We start from the raw sequence: 14,049 nt of genomic DNA on the forward strand, positions 1-14,049 counted from the left end.
ACTACGTTCAGGGGCTTGGGGCTGTGGGTAGTGCAGGGCCGGGGGAGGGGGCGTGCAGGGGGCGGGGCGGTTTGCCGCGGGGAGGGGGACTTGCAAGCGATGAGGAGGAATGGGGGGGGGGGGGTGTGCACGTGGATCGGGGCTGAAGCTGGGGAAAAAGCATCCCCTATTCCTTTCTTGGGATGAAGGGGGAGGAATTAGAACAGACACACCCCCGCCCCGCCCCTTGTTACCAGGTGTATTTACTAGCAGAGGGTAGAGTTCTGATCTTGGAACTCTGGAAGACCTGAATCAGTTCCGACCTTGGGCCAGTCACGTAACTTCTCTTTGCTTCAGTTTCCTCCTCTATAAAATAAGGATAATAACAGTAGGTACCTCCTGGGGGTGGGGGGTGGGGGGTGAGGTCCTGACGAGTTCCCGTTTGTAAAGTGCTCTGCGAACTTTAAACCACGAATATATGCCGGTTATTGTTAACGTATCAAAGGGGGAGTCCCGGCTCTGCTCTTAACTAGCTGGGGCAGTGACTCTGGGTCTGTGTCCATGGGCTGTCTAATTTGTATATGCTGTTTACTTACCTGTGTAGGAGTCAGATCGTTTCCTGCTTCCCCCCCACCATGGAATATAAGCTTCTTTGCGGGGGGGGGGGGAACAGAGATTCTTTTTGTTTGGTTTGGTCTTTGTATCCCCATCAGTGTCTAACACGTGGTGCTTAATAAAGGATTAATGAATTGAATCCTCTCCAGCTCTGACAGTCTGAGATTCCATACCACTGACTCTCTCAGCCTAATTCAGAAAATTGTGCCAAGGAATCCCCGGCATCTCCCAGGTGGAAGGGTCCTATGGTCTAGTAGTCCAACCTGTACCTGAAAGACTTCCCCCCTGCAGGATCCCAGCAAGGAGTTATCCAGCTTCTTGAAAATCACTGAGGGGAGGCCCCACTCACAGCGCATTTCACTTTGGGGCAGCTTTGATTGTGAGGAAGTTTAACTTTATGTGAATGGAAATCCACTTCTCTGCCAGTTTATGCCGGTTATCTCTAGTTCTGCTATCTGGGACGGATAGCAGAACCCAGAGAAGCAGGGAAGCAGGACGGTGGTAGCAAAGTTGGGAGTACCTGCTCTGAAGAATGAGGGAGGACCCAAAAGTGCCGTGCTTTTTTTCCAGTTCTGGCTCAAGCTGACTCTGCTCCTGTTGGGTACAACATGGAGAACTTGGAGGAAGGTAAGAAATCCCAGATGCTGACTTGAGGATCGGCCTGAGGCAGTCTGGACTCTGAATCATTTGTAGACCAGTGTTAGGGAGACAAAGTTGGGGGGTGGGAGGGACCATCCTTAGCACCTGTTATTTCTCCCTTCAGACATAAAGTTTATTGTGGATGAGACGTTTGATTTTAGTGTGCCGTCACCTTCTGACAGGTAAGGGTCCCTTTGTCCTGTTTCTCTCTGCATTTGTTACTGACATCAGATCTGAAACCTTGAGGACTGGGCACTTTGGGGAGGCTGGCATCAATGGGCTGGGGTGGGTGGCTGGGTGATTAAGAATTATCAGTAATAGTACAGAACTGGGAGAGAATGATGGTGACTGTGTTGGGATTTCAGGACAACAAAAAGAAGAATAAAGACATTTGTTTGTCCCTCAGTGTGGAATTTTCCTGGGCCAGCCGTGCCCAAGGTGGTCTGTTAGCTGTTTCATTTGCTAGTTGGGACAGTAGCAAAGGTGCGCTGGCCCTCTGAGAATGCAGGGCATACTTTTAAGTTTAGTCTTCATTATTAATACTTCATTACTTTCTTAATTATAGACAATCAACGAAACAACAAATCTAGCCCTGATTTGTAGCACTGGCCAATTTCTGAAGTATAAATGCTCGTGTGGAAAATTGAACAGTTGTCCCTGGGAGCCCAAATAAGCTGGCCTCAGCACACCCTTGATGGGGTGTCCTCTAGATACTAACTTTGTAGCCAGAATGCACTTACTGTGGGCTAGGCACTATGGTAAACACTGAGAATTGAACTATTTTAACCAGACAGACCCTGCCCTCAAGAGACTTTCATTCTAATAGGGAAAAGCAGCCCATAGAGCAGAGCCTACTTTGGGTTCAGCTGGCAGACCTGTTGCTTATTCTCTAGTCCTGGCCCCTCCTGCCCCACTCTTTCCTGGGCGGGAATGGTGCTTGGCTCTGGAACATCTAGGTTTGCTCTCTGACTCAGCCGTGAGGAAGAAGAGGCTGCTGCTGTGATCCCTGAGCAGCCACCTAGGCGGGGTCTGGCCCACCGGAGTGACCTGAATATAGTGGCCGAAGAACCCCAGGGGTTAAGGCTAAGCTTGGGCCCCCTCAGCCCAGAGAAGCTGGAGGAAATTCTTGATGAAGCCAACCGTCTGGCAGCTCGTCTGGAGCAATGCGCCCTGCAGGAGAGGGATGCCGGTGGGGATGGCAAGGGGCGGCGGGTAAAGGCCAGCCCCCGGCGGGAGACATTTGTGGTGAAGAACAGCCCTGTCCGAGCCCTGCTGCCCACTGTGAGCTCTCCTGTCCGGGGGGCCTCCTCCCCGGGAGGCCTGACCCCCCGAGTCTGGAGCAGTGAGAAGAAGGGGTCAAGCAGGGCTCTTCGAGCCACATCTGGAAAGAAGCCTTCCAGCACTAAGAGGGTGAGGACAGAGGGACATCTGGGGATATAAACACCAAGTGACCGAGGACGACAGGGCTAGTTACCGCCAGGGGAGGGTGGCCCCTGCCCTTACAGAGGCTTCCTTGGGGATGGGTTCTGGGGACTATCTGGTGCATCTAGCATGATCCATACAAAGGGGATTCCAGTGGGAAGTATTGTGCTCAGTGCTGGTTGCTACATTTGAAGAGCGCTAACAAGGCATAGTGGAGGGCATCCAGGATAATGACAGGACTGGAGACCCCCATAATAACTAGCATTTACAAGCACCACTATGTGCCAGGCGCTTTACAATTATTAACTCTCATGATTCTCACAACTGGGGAGGGAGGTGCTTGTATTATCCCCATTTTACAGAAGAGGAAACTGAGGCAAACAGAAAGGAAGTGACTTGTCCAAAGTCACACAGCTCTAGTCAGTGTCTGAGGCAGGATATGAACTCAGATCTTCCAGACTTCAGACCTGGCACTCTATCCACTGTGCCATCCAGCTGCCATGGGCACATTTAGACTTGAGAAAACCTAAGGGCACATGATAGTTGTCTTCAATTAACTGAAGGGCAGTTGTGTGGAGGAATAATCAGTCTTGTTCTATGATCCCCTTTTCCTTGTTGTGATATGTGCCAGGCTCATCCCGGGGTCAGTCTGATGTCAGGGTTGTGCTTCACCACAGAACACGTCCTGCCGAAGGCTCGGCGTGGAAGAGATTCTCCTGGTGTCTATTTCCTTACTCTCTCTTCATGTCTCAGGAGGTGCCCTCTGGCAGTGTGTTTCCCACTACAAGAAGTCAGCCTTCTCCTGTCAGCCGGATCACTCCTCCAGCCCGAGGAAAAGGGGGACCCAGTGGGAGAGCACCTGTTGCTGGTAACAAGGACATGGCAGCTTGGCCTCGCAGGGGACAGGTCCTGGGAACTGGGGAGATTGTGGTTCTCTTTGCTTAGAAATACTCTTCTTTACCATCAGGCTTAGCTTCCACCACAAGGCCAGCCCTTGCCCCGCAACTTCCCCCAAACACCCTTCAGCGCCCGGCCCGGACACAGGGCCCAGCTGTGAGGCCCAGCAGGCTGCCAACGCCTACCACCTTCCCCAAACCTGCCAGCCAAGCATTGCTCTCCAGCAGGAGTCCCCTATCTGGGAAAGGCAGCCTGCCCCCAGATGCTGCTCCACCTCGGAAAGGGCCATGGAGGCCCAGCACAGCTGGACACCAACGAGGTGAGGACACTCCAGAGCAGGAACGTCAAATGGACCCATCTTGACCTTACCCTTGCCAAGGGCAACAGCAAGAAACCTGCTTTCCATTTGAGTCACACACTTGCCTTAACGATGGGGTGACAGTCAGGGAGAGTGTGGGTCAGGGTGGAGAACCCAGAGTTCTGGACACCTGGGTCTTCTAGGCTTTGCTCACTAGGATCATTGGCCTCATGATTTCCAGGGACATTCTGCTTTCTCCTGTGTCTCCTTGTTAATTTATTTCTTTTGTTCACCCTACCAAGTTCCTTCTATCCAGAGATCAAACCTTCCAGTCTCTGCTGCCTCCCGAAACCATCTGCAGTCCCCCAAGAAGGTGACAATCCCCGGACTCACTAGGTAACGTATATTGGGGTGTACTAGGTACTCAGACTTGTTGGCCCTACAGCTGGATGGGTACCAGAAATGGTGCCGAGGTTTTCTTTTCCTTACTTTTTAGAGAGACTTGAGCATTTGGAACTCAGTTGGGGGAACAGACAGAGCAGGGCTGTTGGGGGGATACCAGCAATTCAAGGTGCTCCTCATTCTGTCTCTTTAGGTAATGAGATCAGGCTGTGAAAACAAACCTTAGGACCAAACCACTCCATGAACAGCTGGGCTCAGGCCATGCTCTCAAGCCTCCAGTCCCTCCAGCTTTTAAGAGGCATTTGGGCCATCGTTAACCACCCAGAGAAAGGTCCTGGACCTACCAGACCCTGGTGTCTTGGCTGTAGAGACCCTTGAGGGAGAGGGGAAATTTTGCTTCAGTTGAATGAAGGGAATGTATTTCTGTATTGAAAGAGAACGAGAAATTTTTGTTTCCTGAAATATAACCCCTCCACCCCCCCACCGAAAAAAAAAAGTGAAGAATTAAAGCAACTTTTTTCTTTCTTCTCCTATTTTTCTTCCATCCCATCTCCCCACAACCATTCAGTTCTAGATTTGATTTATCAGGTGTTATCTGACTGGGCAAAACTCTTACCAAATGCCCCTTTCCATGGCCTCTCTGTATCTCACCTCCCAGAAGAAAAAGGTGTTTCCTAATCACATCTGCCATGGCCCCTGGTATTGACTTGGGGCTGGGCCACACCAAGTTCTGTCTTTTTCCAGTGTGTCTTCTGTAAATACTTTTTAGCTCCTAAAGGACCAATTCTCAGTTTTTTTAAAGGGCATTAAAAAAAATAACTTTTGTATCCTCATAGAAAGTGATTATTCCATCTTTAATAAATGTTTTGTGAACTTTTACATGACTTCGAGGTTTGGAAGGTGGGATGGGCTGGGGATGTGAGAATGCTACCATTAGAACAAACCCTCATCAGAATTAGCCTTAGCCTCCATAATTCTCTGCATTATGGTGGATTTGGGGGTGTTGGGTCATGGGAAAGCTGCCCTGGAAGGTGGCATCTAGGTTTCTGGGAGCTGGAATGAGAAACTTCTAGGGTCCAGATCAGTAAGTTAAATGGAGCTTCTTTGGAAGCAGTAAGTGGACTGAGGATTTAGGGCTACTGAGGATAACTGTAGGTAGGTGAAGGAAGCTAGAGAACTGGCCTCCCTCAGGAAGACCTGGGTTCACGGCCCACTTCTAACACTGGCCTAGGCATCCTAAGTGACCATGACAATTCCCTTTAAGCTGGCAGTGAAGCAGGAGCCCATCTGCACTGTTAGAGTGAGAGCCTCATCAGGAGACCAGGCTCCAATGAAATCAGGCCCATCGAGAGCACAAGCAGTGGACAGATGCTGCCTCTCACTTCCCCTCCTCTGAGCACTCTGGGGAGCTAGCCGACTGCTGCTCACTGGTGTTATAAGCACGCACACTTCAACTAGAGCACACTCCCTTCTGCAGGGCCCTTTTGTGGCATTCTTCCTCCAAATCGCTGAGGTTCTTACAAATATGATTTTACTTATATTCATATGGTTGGAGGTGGGGAGGGCACATTCATCTCTTCCCTTCTTGATGTCAACACGGTATGTTACATGGGCATTGTTAGCATTTGCCAGCTTCTAAGGTCATGGACAAACAACTTCATCTTCCCTAAGCCTGTTTCTTGTGTAAAATGAAGCTCCCGTTCCAGTGATCACTGCACATGGTCACCTGCCACTGCTCCCCTAATACCCTCAATGGACAAGGTAGGAGGGAGGGAGCGCCTCCTACTGTTGCTTTGGCCATGGGGAGAAACCAGGGCAACTTAACCGAGGAAATGTCAAGCTTGACATCTCCCTTCACCACCCAGGTGAAGAGAAGTCCTCAGTGCTCTGCCTAGGTCCAGAATTGGATGACCCAAGGCCACTGAATCAGAACCCCTCATCTTCTGATATAGAACCTAACTTCTAGAAAACAAGAGTGCAGCCTAGCTGGCAATGTACCAAGCATCTCTTCACTACTAGATGCCAAAAGCGTTTACAGTGATCACAGTTAGGGCCAGAGCTGGTTAGTCCAAGTGAGAACTTTTCCAATCCACCGTGGATGAGTGGGTATAGACATCAAGCACTGTGTGTACTCTATTGCCACCTAGGGGCCACACGGCCCCTACACCCAAGGCAGGGCAGGGCCCTGCAGCTGGCTGCTTACACAGGGGCCTTGTCATGGCCTGGTTCTTGGTTAGTATACCTGGCTACCTAACCCTACTTTGTCATCCTCCTTCCCACTGCTTTGCCCCAGACCTGGTGAGTACACTTCCCAGAGAACTGAAGAATCATATTAAGAGCTACAAGGGGCTTCAGGGCCCACCTGCTGAGCCATTTCATTTTACAGATAAGGAAATGGAAGCCCAAGACTGATTTGCCCATTCACCTAGGGCATGTGGGATTTGAGATGGGGGTCAGCCTAGATCCCGACTCCACACCCAGTGTTCTTTGGGGGACTGCTGGGAAAAACTCCAAGCTGAAAGGGACCTGAGAGGCCATCTGTCTAGTCTTACACCCCTTCAATTCAGAGATGAAGAACCGAAGGCCCAGAAAGATCTGAGAGGTCTGTCCTGAATTATGGAGGGATGCATAAGGGACAGAAGCAGGATCTGAACCAGGCCCTCTGAATGCTGATCCCAGGCTTCCTCCTAAAGGTTCTTAGTCACCTTTCCCAAACTCAGCCCTGTCCCAGGTGGAGCAGACAGGACAGTGCTTGCCACCAGCGTTGTGCTCCTTAGGAGTGACCAGAAACAGCAATGGTGCTGACTAAGGTTTTGTGGTGAGCATGAGTCACGAAACAAGGGCAGCAAAGGTGCTTTCATGAGGAAGCTGTCAGGGGGCCGGGCCACCCCAAGACATGCTAGAGCTTTCTTTGTCCACAACTCTTCCCTCCAGAAGAAAGAGACAAACGGGCAGAGCTGGCAGTGCTCAAACCTGCACAGAACTAGTTTATTCAGTAGAGGGAGAAGGCCAAACAAAAAAAACTATAAATATTTACAGTAACAATCAAACTGTACAATCCAACAATTAGTAACAAGTTATGAGTCCAGCATCTTTGTGGGGTTTTTTTTTAAGTCTTCAAGTAGTAAAAAGCAGTTACAGTTTTAACCCTTGACAGGAATTGGAAGGGGGAGGATAGGACTGGGAAAGAGACAGGCAATCCAAGGCTGTAGGAAGAGCCATAACTAACCTAACCTTACAGATGAGAAGCGTCAAGTTTACCCATCCAGAACCTTTCTTCCTGCCCACCTGCCTCCAGGAGGAAAATTGGTGACATCAGAATTTGGTCCACATGCTTAGGATAAACAGACTCAAGTAAATGGCAGCTGGCAAGATGGGGGCAGGTGGGCAGGGGGCTGAAACCAGCTTCTCCCTTGAGACAAGAGCCGAGCCTGAAGCAAGAGGACCAGGGCTCTGGCCCCCAATCCAGAAGACCACAAACACGAACTCCATGACATCCTCTGGGGCCAGACACAATCCCATCCCAACACAAAAGGTAAATAAATTAAAAATAATATATATTATCTCTCTCTTCAGAGGGAATGGGGGGGAGGAGGGAGGGAAGAGGGAGGGCATGACAAGGAAGGAAGAGGAGAATAGTACCTGGGACTTCGAAGACAGGCAATTCCGAGAAGAGATTAAAAACCGGAACCTACCTCAGAGGCCACAGCAGGTGACGGCAGGTGAGATGCAAAGCTCAACCATTGCACCCCCCCATCCTAAGACCCCTCCTCATCCCCTGGGCCTACCTCAACCCCAGCCCCAGCTAGGGAGAGAGACCTCCAGCCTTCCCCATCCACCTCCAGAGCAAAGGCAAACAATGTAAACGGCCCCTCCCCAGCATGGTTTGGGCAGAAAGAAAAAAAAGCACTTTTGGGTCAGCAAACTGAGCAAAAACCTTGGTTCTTGAGCACTGCCAGAGGCCTGGAGAAAAGGAACAGGGACACCATCCCAAGCTAGGGGGCCTGGACAATCCTGGGTCCTTTCCCCTTTACATTTGTTCATGCAGCATTGGGGAAAGGGAGGCTGTTCCTTCTGCCACCCCTCCTGCCCCCAGACATGGGTCAAGGGGCAATTGTGGCATGTCTTTCATCCTCTCTCCCCCAAATTTAAGCCTATCTGGGGGTCCAGCTTGCAAGGCTGAGTGTCCCCCGCAGGAAGTGTGTGGCTTTGTCCTTTTCTTTTGGTGATGGCAGAAGGGGGGCAGCAAATTTCCATGCCCCCCCCCCAGGACCTTCCCCTCCTCCCAGAGGCACAGCAGATGGGAAACTGGGGGGAGGCAGGGGAGAATCCTGGGAGGTCCCATTCTCTAGTGGGCAGAGTAGAGTCAGTTTTCATCGTATAAAAAATTCATCCCTGAAGACACAAGAGTGGAGATCCTTCCAGTTTTTTTTCTTTCTTTTTTTCCTCTTTTCTGAAAAAAGTTTCCTTGGAAGTGTGGCCCCGGGGGTCCAAAGTGCATTGGGGCCAAGGGGAGATGGCAGGGGGCGATTGGCACAAGATAGGCCAGGGGAGTGGGCAATCCTCCCGGCAATGCCCAAAGGTTCCTCAGATGGATGTCTCGTCACTTCTGTGGGGCAGGAAGAGGGAAGTTTGGGGGGTGGGGAGGGGAATAGGGGGAAAAGCTCAACATACAGTATGGGGGCATGAGAGTGACTGTTGAGGGAAGGGGGAGCCTTGGGCGTGGGGGCCATGGGCCCAGGGTTAATGCAGGAAGTTAAAGAAGAGAAATCTGGAGATGCAGGAAAGGAAAAGTGACAGAAAGGCAGAGAGCAGGTTAGTTTCAGAGCAGAGAAGACAGAAGTTTTCAACCAGAGAAGGAAAACAGGAAAGAAACCCCAGCCCTCAGTTCTCTCGACTCCCCCACCTGAAATCTGTGGCCCCACCCTTCCCTGGCCCAGGCTTCTCTCCCTTCTGGCTGCCTCCCTACACGTTTCAGAGTGCTCTAGGCAGAGACAACGGCCTCATTGAGGGAGGGGCCACCCCAGAGAGTGCTGGGCACCCCATGACCCCTGAGATCTCTGCCATGGGAGCAGCTGCCTTGGAGGGAGAGTAAAGGGGAGGAAGGGAAGCTTGTCAAGGGTCTTGGGGCCCTGCCCAGGCCATGTACTCACTCTGAACCTGATGAGTCCTCATCTACTGTGCCTGCCTTGATGCTCATGGCAATAGGGGTGACCCCATTCAGCTGCTCCTGCAGCGTCTGGCGGGGAGGTGGGCGAGGTGGGAGGGGGCCAGCCCGGCTGCCCTCGCTGGCTGACGAGCCCCGGGAAGACCCAGTACCTGGCTCGGGGGGCAGCCGAAGGAGGTTGCTTTTCTCACTGATGGTTGGGAGACACTTCTTCTTGAGTATGCCTGGGAAGGAAGAAAGTAGCAGTAATGAGGGCCTGGCAAGAGCAGAGATGAACCCTACTGAGAACAAATACAGCCAAGGAGGGCAGAGAGGCAAAGAAAACATATACTATGAGCAGGAATAACCAGAAGGCACAGATTGCTTAGAATATGGTAGTAGTTGGAACTTTAGGAGAGCCATAGTTCCAACTCAGATCTTATGCCACCAAATACAGTACGCTTCCTACTATATTCCAGACCCTTGCACAGCCAGGAAGGGTGGGAGTTCTCTGGGGGATGGTAGGAAGAAGTTATATTCAGGTGAAAAAACAATAAGCCTAAAGACATGTGGCTCACCTTTGTGGGGCTGTACAGTGGGTCCAGGCAGGGGGCCCAGGGGGCTGTCCCGACACAAGGCTTCCCCATTCTCCTCCTTGGAGGCTGTCACAAGCTCACTAGGCCAAGGGGCTTTGCCAGGCCCTGGGCCACCATCAGCTGGAGGAAGGAAAGTAGGTCAGGGTCCAGGAAGACTCTTCTCCCAGATTTACTTCCCAAGAGCCCCCGAGCTACTGGATGACGACTCTTCAACCCAGACTCCTTCTCCAGAGAGTTCTTAATGTTATGGCTAAGGTTGTTATGCCCACCCTTACCCAGAATACTGGCTCCCACCCACCCCAAATGCTCCATCCACCTTTGGGGGTACTATGCAATGGCAATCTTTCAGCACCAGGTCCCAGCAAACTGTCCCAGCCTGGCTCCCCAGGGAAAGCACCATCCTCCTCTTCCTCTTCACTGTCTGATGAGTGGGTGGATGCATACGAACCACTCTGGTCATCCTCAAGGGACAGGTCACTGTCTGAATCTGTGTCAGGCCCTAGAAGGGTTGGAAGAGGGAGTCAGAGACAGCTCCTCCTTGTCTGTGCTCACCTATGCAGACGCCAGAGCTAGAGCCCTTGGCAACACCGGTGGGTGTGGGATGATAGATGTTCCCCACGGTGCCCACCAGAGAGCACTCAGGAGCTCACCGTGCTGCTGGTCTTGAGCTTCCAGGAACAGGACTCCTGGGTCCCCCAGTGCAGGTGGCCCTTGGCCAGTGTTCAGGCTTGATTCTTCCCTGAAGGGAGACAGTCCACAGTATAGTTGGGGTCCATTTCTTGATGGGGGTCTGCTCATTTTCTCTCTACCCCCAACTCTCTCTGACCTGTCTCTACCAAGTGTTTTAGTCCCAGACCCTCTTCCACACCCCACCCACTCTTGCCTTTCTCCCCTTGCTTTTGATTCCTGGTTGAGTTGGTTGGGCCAGGGTGGCCTCGAGAGAGCCCCTCATTTTTGGAAGGCTCATCCCTCCTGCCCAAGGGCCTCACCTGAGCAGGAAGGGAATGTAGCTGGGCTGACTCTTGCCTGAGCGGCTGGCACTGTGCAGGGAGCCAGCCGAGTCCCCATAGGGCTGGTAGAGTCGTCCATCTACATAGGGACTGGGGCAGTTGTAGGACTGGGGATGGAGAAAAAGGTAAGCAGTAATGGCCAGAGTGCTTCCCCTGAGTCCCTGCTTCTCCCTGCAGCTTACCATGGTTCTCAAGGGACCAGCCCTGTTCCTGGCCCTCACTTTCCCTTTGATAAAAAAAGAACCTCTAGCCTAGTACTGGGCACCTGGCTGTAAAAACCAAAGTAAGGCATTTCTAAGTGGAGTCAGTACCTGTAAAGGAGCTCATCCCTCCTTGAACCCTTACAGAACTTCATGCACCACAGGAAGAGTTCTCCAAAGGCCCTCTCAGCTCCAAGCACTTGCTACCACCTCACAATCACCACCATTCTTGCCCCCCCCCCAATTTCCCACTAATTCCCTACAGAACTTCAAGTCAAACATTCCTAGCTCCTTGAACCCAATGACCTCCTTGTCCTAGATATAAACACTGTCCCATTCTGCCTCTAGGGAAGAGGGAAGATTTGTGGAACGAAACTCAACCCAACCAACATTTCCTAAACAGCTGCTATGCACTCCATGGACATCACTGTGCCAGGCACTGGGGATTCAGACAGACAGAAATTGCCTCCACCTTCAAAGAACTCATGGCCTACTGGGAAAGCTGCCCCGTCTCTGAGGTGCACCCCCCTTGGCACTATGAAACCCACTCCAGTCCCCTTCCCTCCCCACCATGAGCTCTGGCCTCCCATGCTGCCTCTCTCACCGAGGTCAGAGTAGATTTGGTAGTGAGGGCAGGGTCAGGGCTGGGTTTGTGGCTACAGGCGAATCTCAGGGCTTTACGGACCTCCTTGCTGAGCACTACATATGAAAGGAAGATGAAGGGGCCCTGGAAGGAGAGGAGGGAGGTAGGGGATGTCCAGGAGTCAAGTAGCCCTAGAGATTCCCTCAGGACCACAGACACTGAAAGCCCCCAAGCCCTTGAGGAGCTCTTCCGACCCACCCTGTACCCCCAATCTCACCCATCATCCCAGTGCCAGAGGAGGGTTCCTTTGAGATCCCCTGTGCCCACCCCAGTCACAGCAGTCCACTACCTGGACACAGTTGCAGGCAGCAAAGAGGTGGTGAAAGAGGAGCGCATCACTGTTGACAGAAAGCAGGGCCAGCAGCCACGTGGCACTGAGCAGGAGCAGCACAGCAAAGGCCGAGCGCAGGCCTGAACTGAGGAGAGATGGGGCACTGCCCTGTGAGTCCCAGGCAGTGATGGGGCCCTGTGGTGCCCTCTCATGCGCTGTAGCAGGCACGGCCTAGGGCACCGTCCCCACCCAGGTGCCACTGCCCTATACTCACACGGTGCCCTTCTTCTCAAAGCCCTGGCGCTGGGCAGCACATGAGGCACGGGCTGCCAGGAGATACAGGAAGACACTCATCTGGTGCAGAAAAGAAGGCATGTCACCAACGGAGAGAGAGAGAGGAGTCCAGCCCCTGGCCCAAGAGGGTCTGGCCTTTCCTCCATCTCTCCTTAGTCAATGTCATCTCCTTGCAGTGAACTTCAGATGTTATGTTGGATGCACTAAGTCACAAGCTACAGGTGATCTCCCTGTGAGAATGTAAGCTGTGAGGGCAGGGGTAGCTCTCATAGCACAGGCTTAATCAACATTTGTAGTTTGCTTTTAGGAGAACAGGAGAACCCCCAAAGTCACCTGCACATGCCCTTCTATCCATCACCATCACCTCCTCTCAACATGGAGAAGGTTCCAGCCAGACTCACACCCCATTGCACTTCTCCAGGGAGACTAGCAGGCCTCCCCTTCCCAAATGCCCACCCTCTCAGCTCTCACCGAGACTGCAAAAGCCACAGGGCCGGCAAAGCTCCAGATAAGAGTGTCGTAGATGGAGAGCCAGCAGAAGTCAGGGTTTCCATAGCCCTCAGGGTCCAGTCCCACTGCCAGGCCTATGGAAACAGGAAAGAGAAGGTCAGGGATTGGATCCTGAAAGAATAACAATGAGAATGATAATAATGATGTTATGGCTAATGCTTATATAATGCTTACTGTGTGCTAGGCACTATGCTAAATGCTTTTTACAGATACCATCTCACTTTTCCTTACAACAACCCTGGGAGGTCGGTGCTATTGTTACCATCCCCATTTTATAGTTGAGGACACTGAAGGCAGATATGTGTTAAGTCACTTGCCCAGGGTCACACTGAGCTGGATCTCAACTCCTGACACCAGGCCCAGGGCCCAAATCCACTGTGCCACCACCAGCTGTCTCACAGGGAGAAGATGATAGGGTCCCCAGGTTCCTGTGCCACCTTCCTCAGGGGACTCTCCTAAGGCAGTCCCCTTAACACTAGAACCCTGGCTGCCATGGGTTGCCTAGCTCTGGGCTCCTATACACGGTATAATGGATGACCAATTCCTGTATAGCCTAGGTGGGACCTGGTACCACCAGGCAGGCAGCAACGGGGCTACTACGAAAGAGATGGGCACCTGTGATGAAGGCAGGCACTCCCCAGCCCACCATGTAGTAGAAGCGCATGGGGCCAGTGTTGACGTCTCGAACCTCAGTGAGGGCGCGGTACAAGTGCAGCGCCTCTAGCAAGGCCCAGGAGAAAGCGCACAGGTACAGAAAGTGCAGCAGAATGGCGATGACCGTGCAGGCAAACTGTGAGAGCAGGGCAGACGATGGCTCAGCCCGGCCAGGGCCCAAGCGCCTGTCAGACCAGGCCCACGGGCTGGGCCTGATTCCTGAGCTCCCTTCCCTGACACCACAGTAGGTGTGGCGGGCATGCAGGCTTCTTATTCTGGGGTCTGGTAAACTTGGGTGGGTGGGTAAAATTCCATCTTTCTTTATATTAGGATAATTCTCTGCATGTCATTTTACATGCATGATCCTGAGAAGGGTCCATGACCCACAGAATAAGGGGAGGGCCTTTGGACTGGGTCACAGAGAAGGGCCTAGGGATGCATGTCAGAGCAAACATAGGAGGTGGGCTGGCAGA

General features: G+C 52.2%; 2 protein-coding genes across 8 annotated transcripts in view; one reads left to right on the forward strand and one right to left on the reverse strand.

Moving 5' to 3' along the window:
* PSRC1 (proline and serine rich coiled-coil 1) overlaps window positions 1-5,131 on the forward strand; it is a 5,726-nt gene extending 595 nt beyond the window's left edge. For 2 of the 5 annotated variants that reach the window (XM_069090450.1, XM_069090452.1), the window contains exons 2-8: window positions 1,165-1,221; window positions 1,358-1,415; window positions 2,208-2,643; window positions 3,409-3,523; window positions 3,623-3,871; window positions 4,153-4,246; window positions 4,446-5,131. In XM_069090450.1, the coding sequence (XP_068946551.1) occupies window positions 1,203-1,221; window positions 1,358-1,415; window positions 2,208-2,643; window positions 3,409-3,523; window positions 3,623-3,871; window positions 4,153-4,246; window positions 4,446-4,449 (975 nt within the window). In that variant the 5' untranslated portion in view covers window positions 1,165-1,202 and the 3' untranslated portion in view covers window positions 4,450-5,131. Of the gene's footprint in view, window positions 1-236; window positions 368-885; window positions 974-1,164; window positions 1,222-1,357; window positions 1,416-2,207; window positions 2,644-3,408; window positions 3,524-3,622; window positions 3,872-4,152; window positions 4,251-4,445 lie in introns of those variants that run through there. The other 3 variants (XM_069090451.1, XM_069090448.1, XM_069090449.1) reach the window with 3 other exon arrangements.
* Window positions 5,132-7,210: 2,079 nt separating this feature from the next.
* The window catches only part of CELSR2 (cadherin EGF LAG seven-pass G-type receptor 2), a 52,109-nt gene continuing 45,270 nt past the window's right edge, over window positions 7,211-14,049 (reverse strand). For 2 of the 3 annotated variants that reach the window (XM_069090455.1, XM_069090453.1), the window contains exons 24-34: window positions 13,538-13,712; window positions 12,884-12,996; window positions 12,393-12,472; window positions 12,137-12,263; window positions 11,809-11,931; window positions 10,984-11,111; window positions 10,645-10,733; window positions 10,311-10,493; window positions 9,977-10,114; window positions 9,406-9,643; window positions 8,872-9,023 (exon numbers count right to left, since the gene is read on the reverse strand). In XM_069090455.1, the coding sequence (XP_068946556.1) occupies window positions 8,996-9,023; window positions 9,406-9,643; window positions 9,977-10,114; window positions 10,311-10,493; window positions 10,645-10,733; window positions 10,984-11,111; window positions 11,809-11,931; window positions 12,137-12,263; window positions 12,393-12,472; window positions 12,884-12,996; window positions 13,538-13,712 (1,422 nt within the window). In that variant the 3' untranslated portion in view covers window positions 8,872-8,995. The other variant, XM_069090454.1, reaches the window with a different exon arrangement.

The sequence above is a fragment of the Petaurus breviceps genome, unplaced genomic scaffold (assembly GCF_028583685.1).
Source record: "Petaurus breviceps papuanus isolate PSGF00001 unplaced genomic scaffold, PetGlider_PUasm1.0 186, whole genome shotgun sequence".
NCBI classification, from domain to species: domain Eukaryota; kingdom Metazoa; phylum Chordata; class Mammalia; order Diprotodontia; family Petauridae; genus Petaurus; species Petaurus breviceps.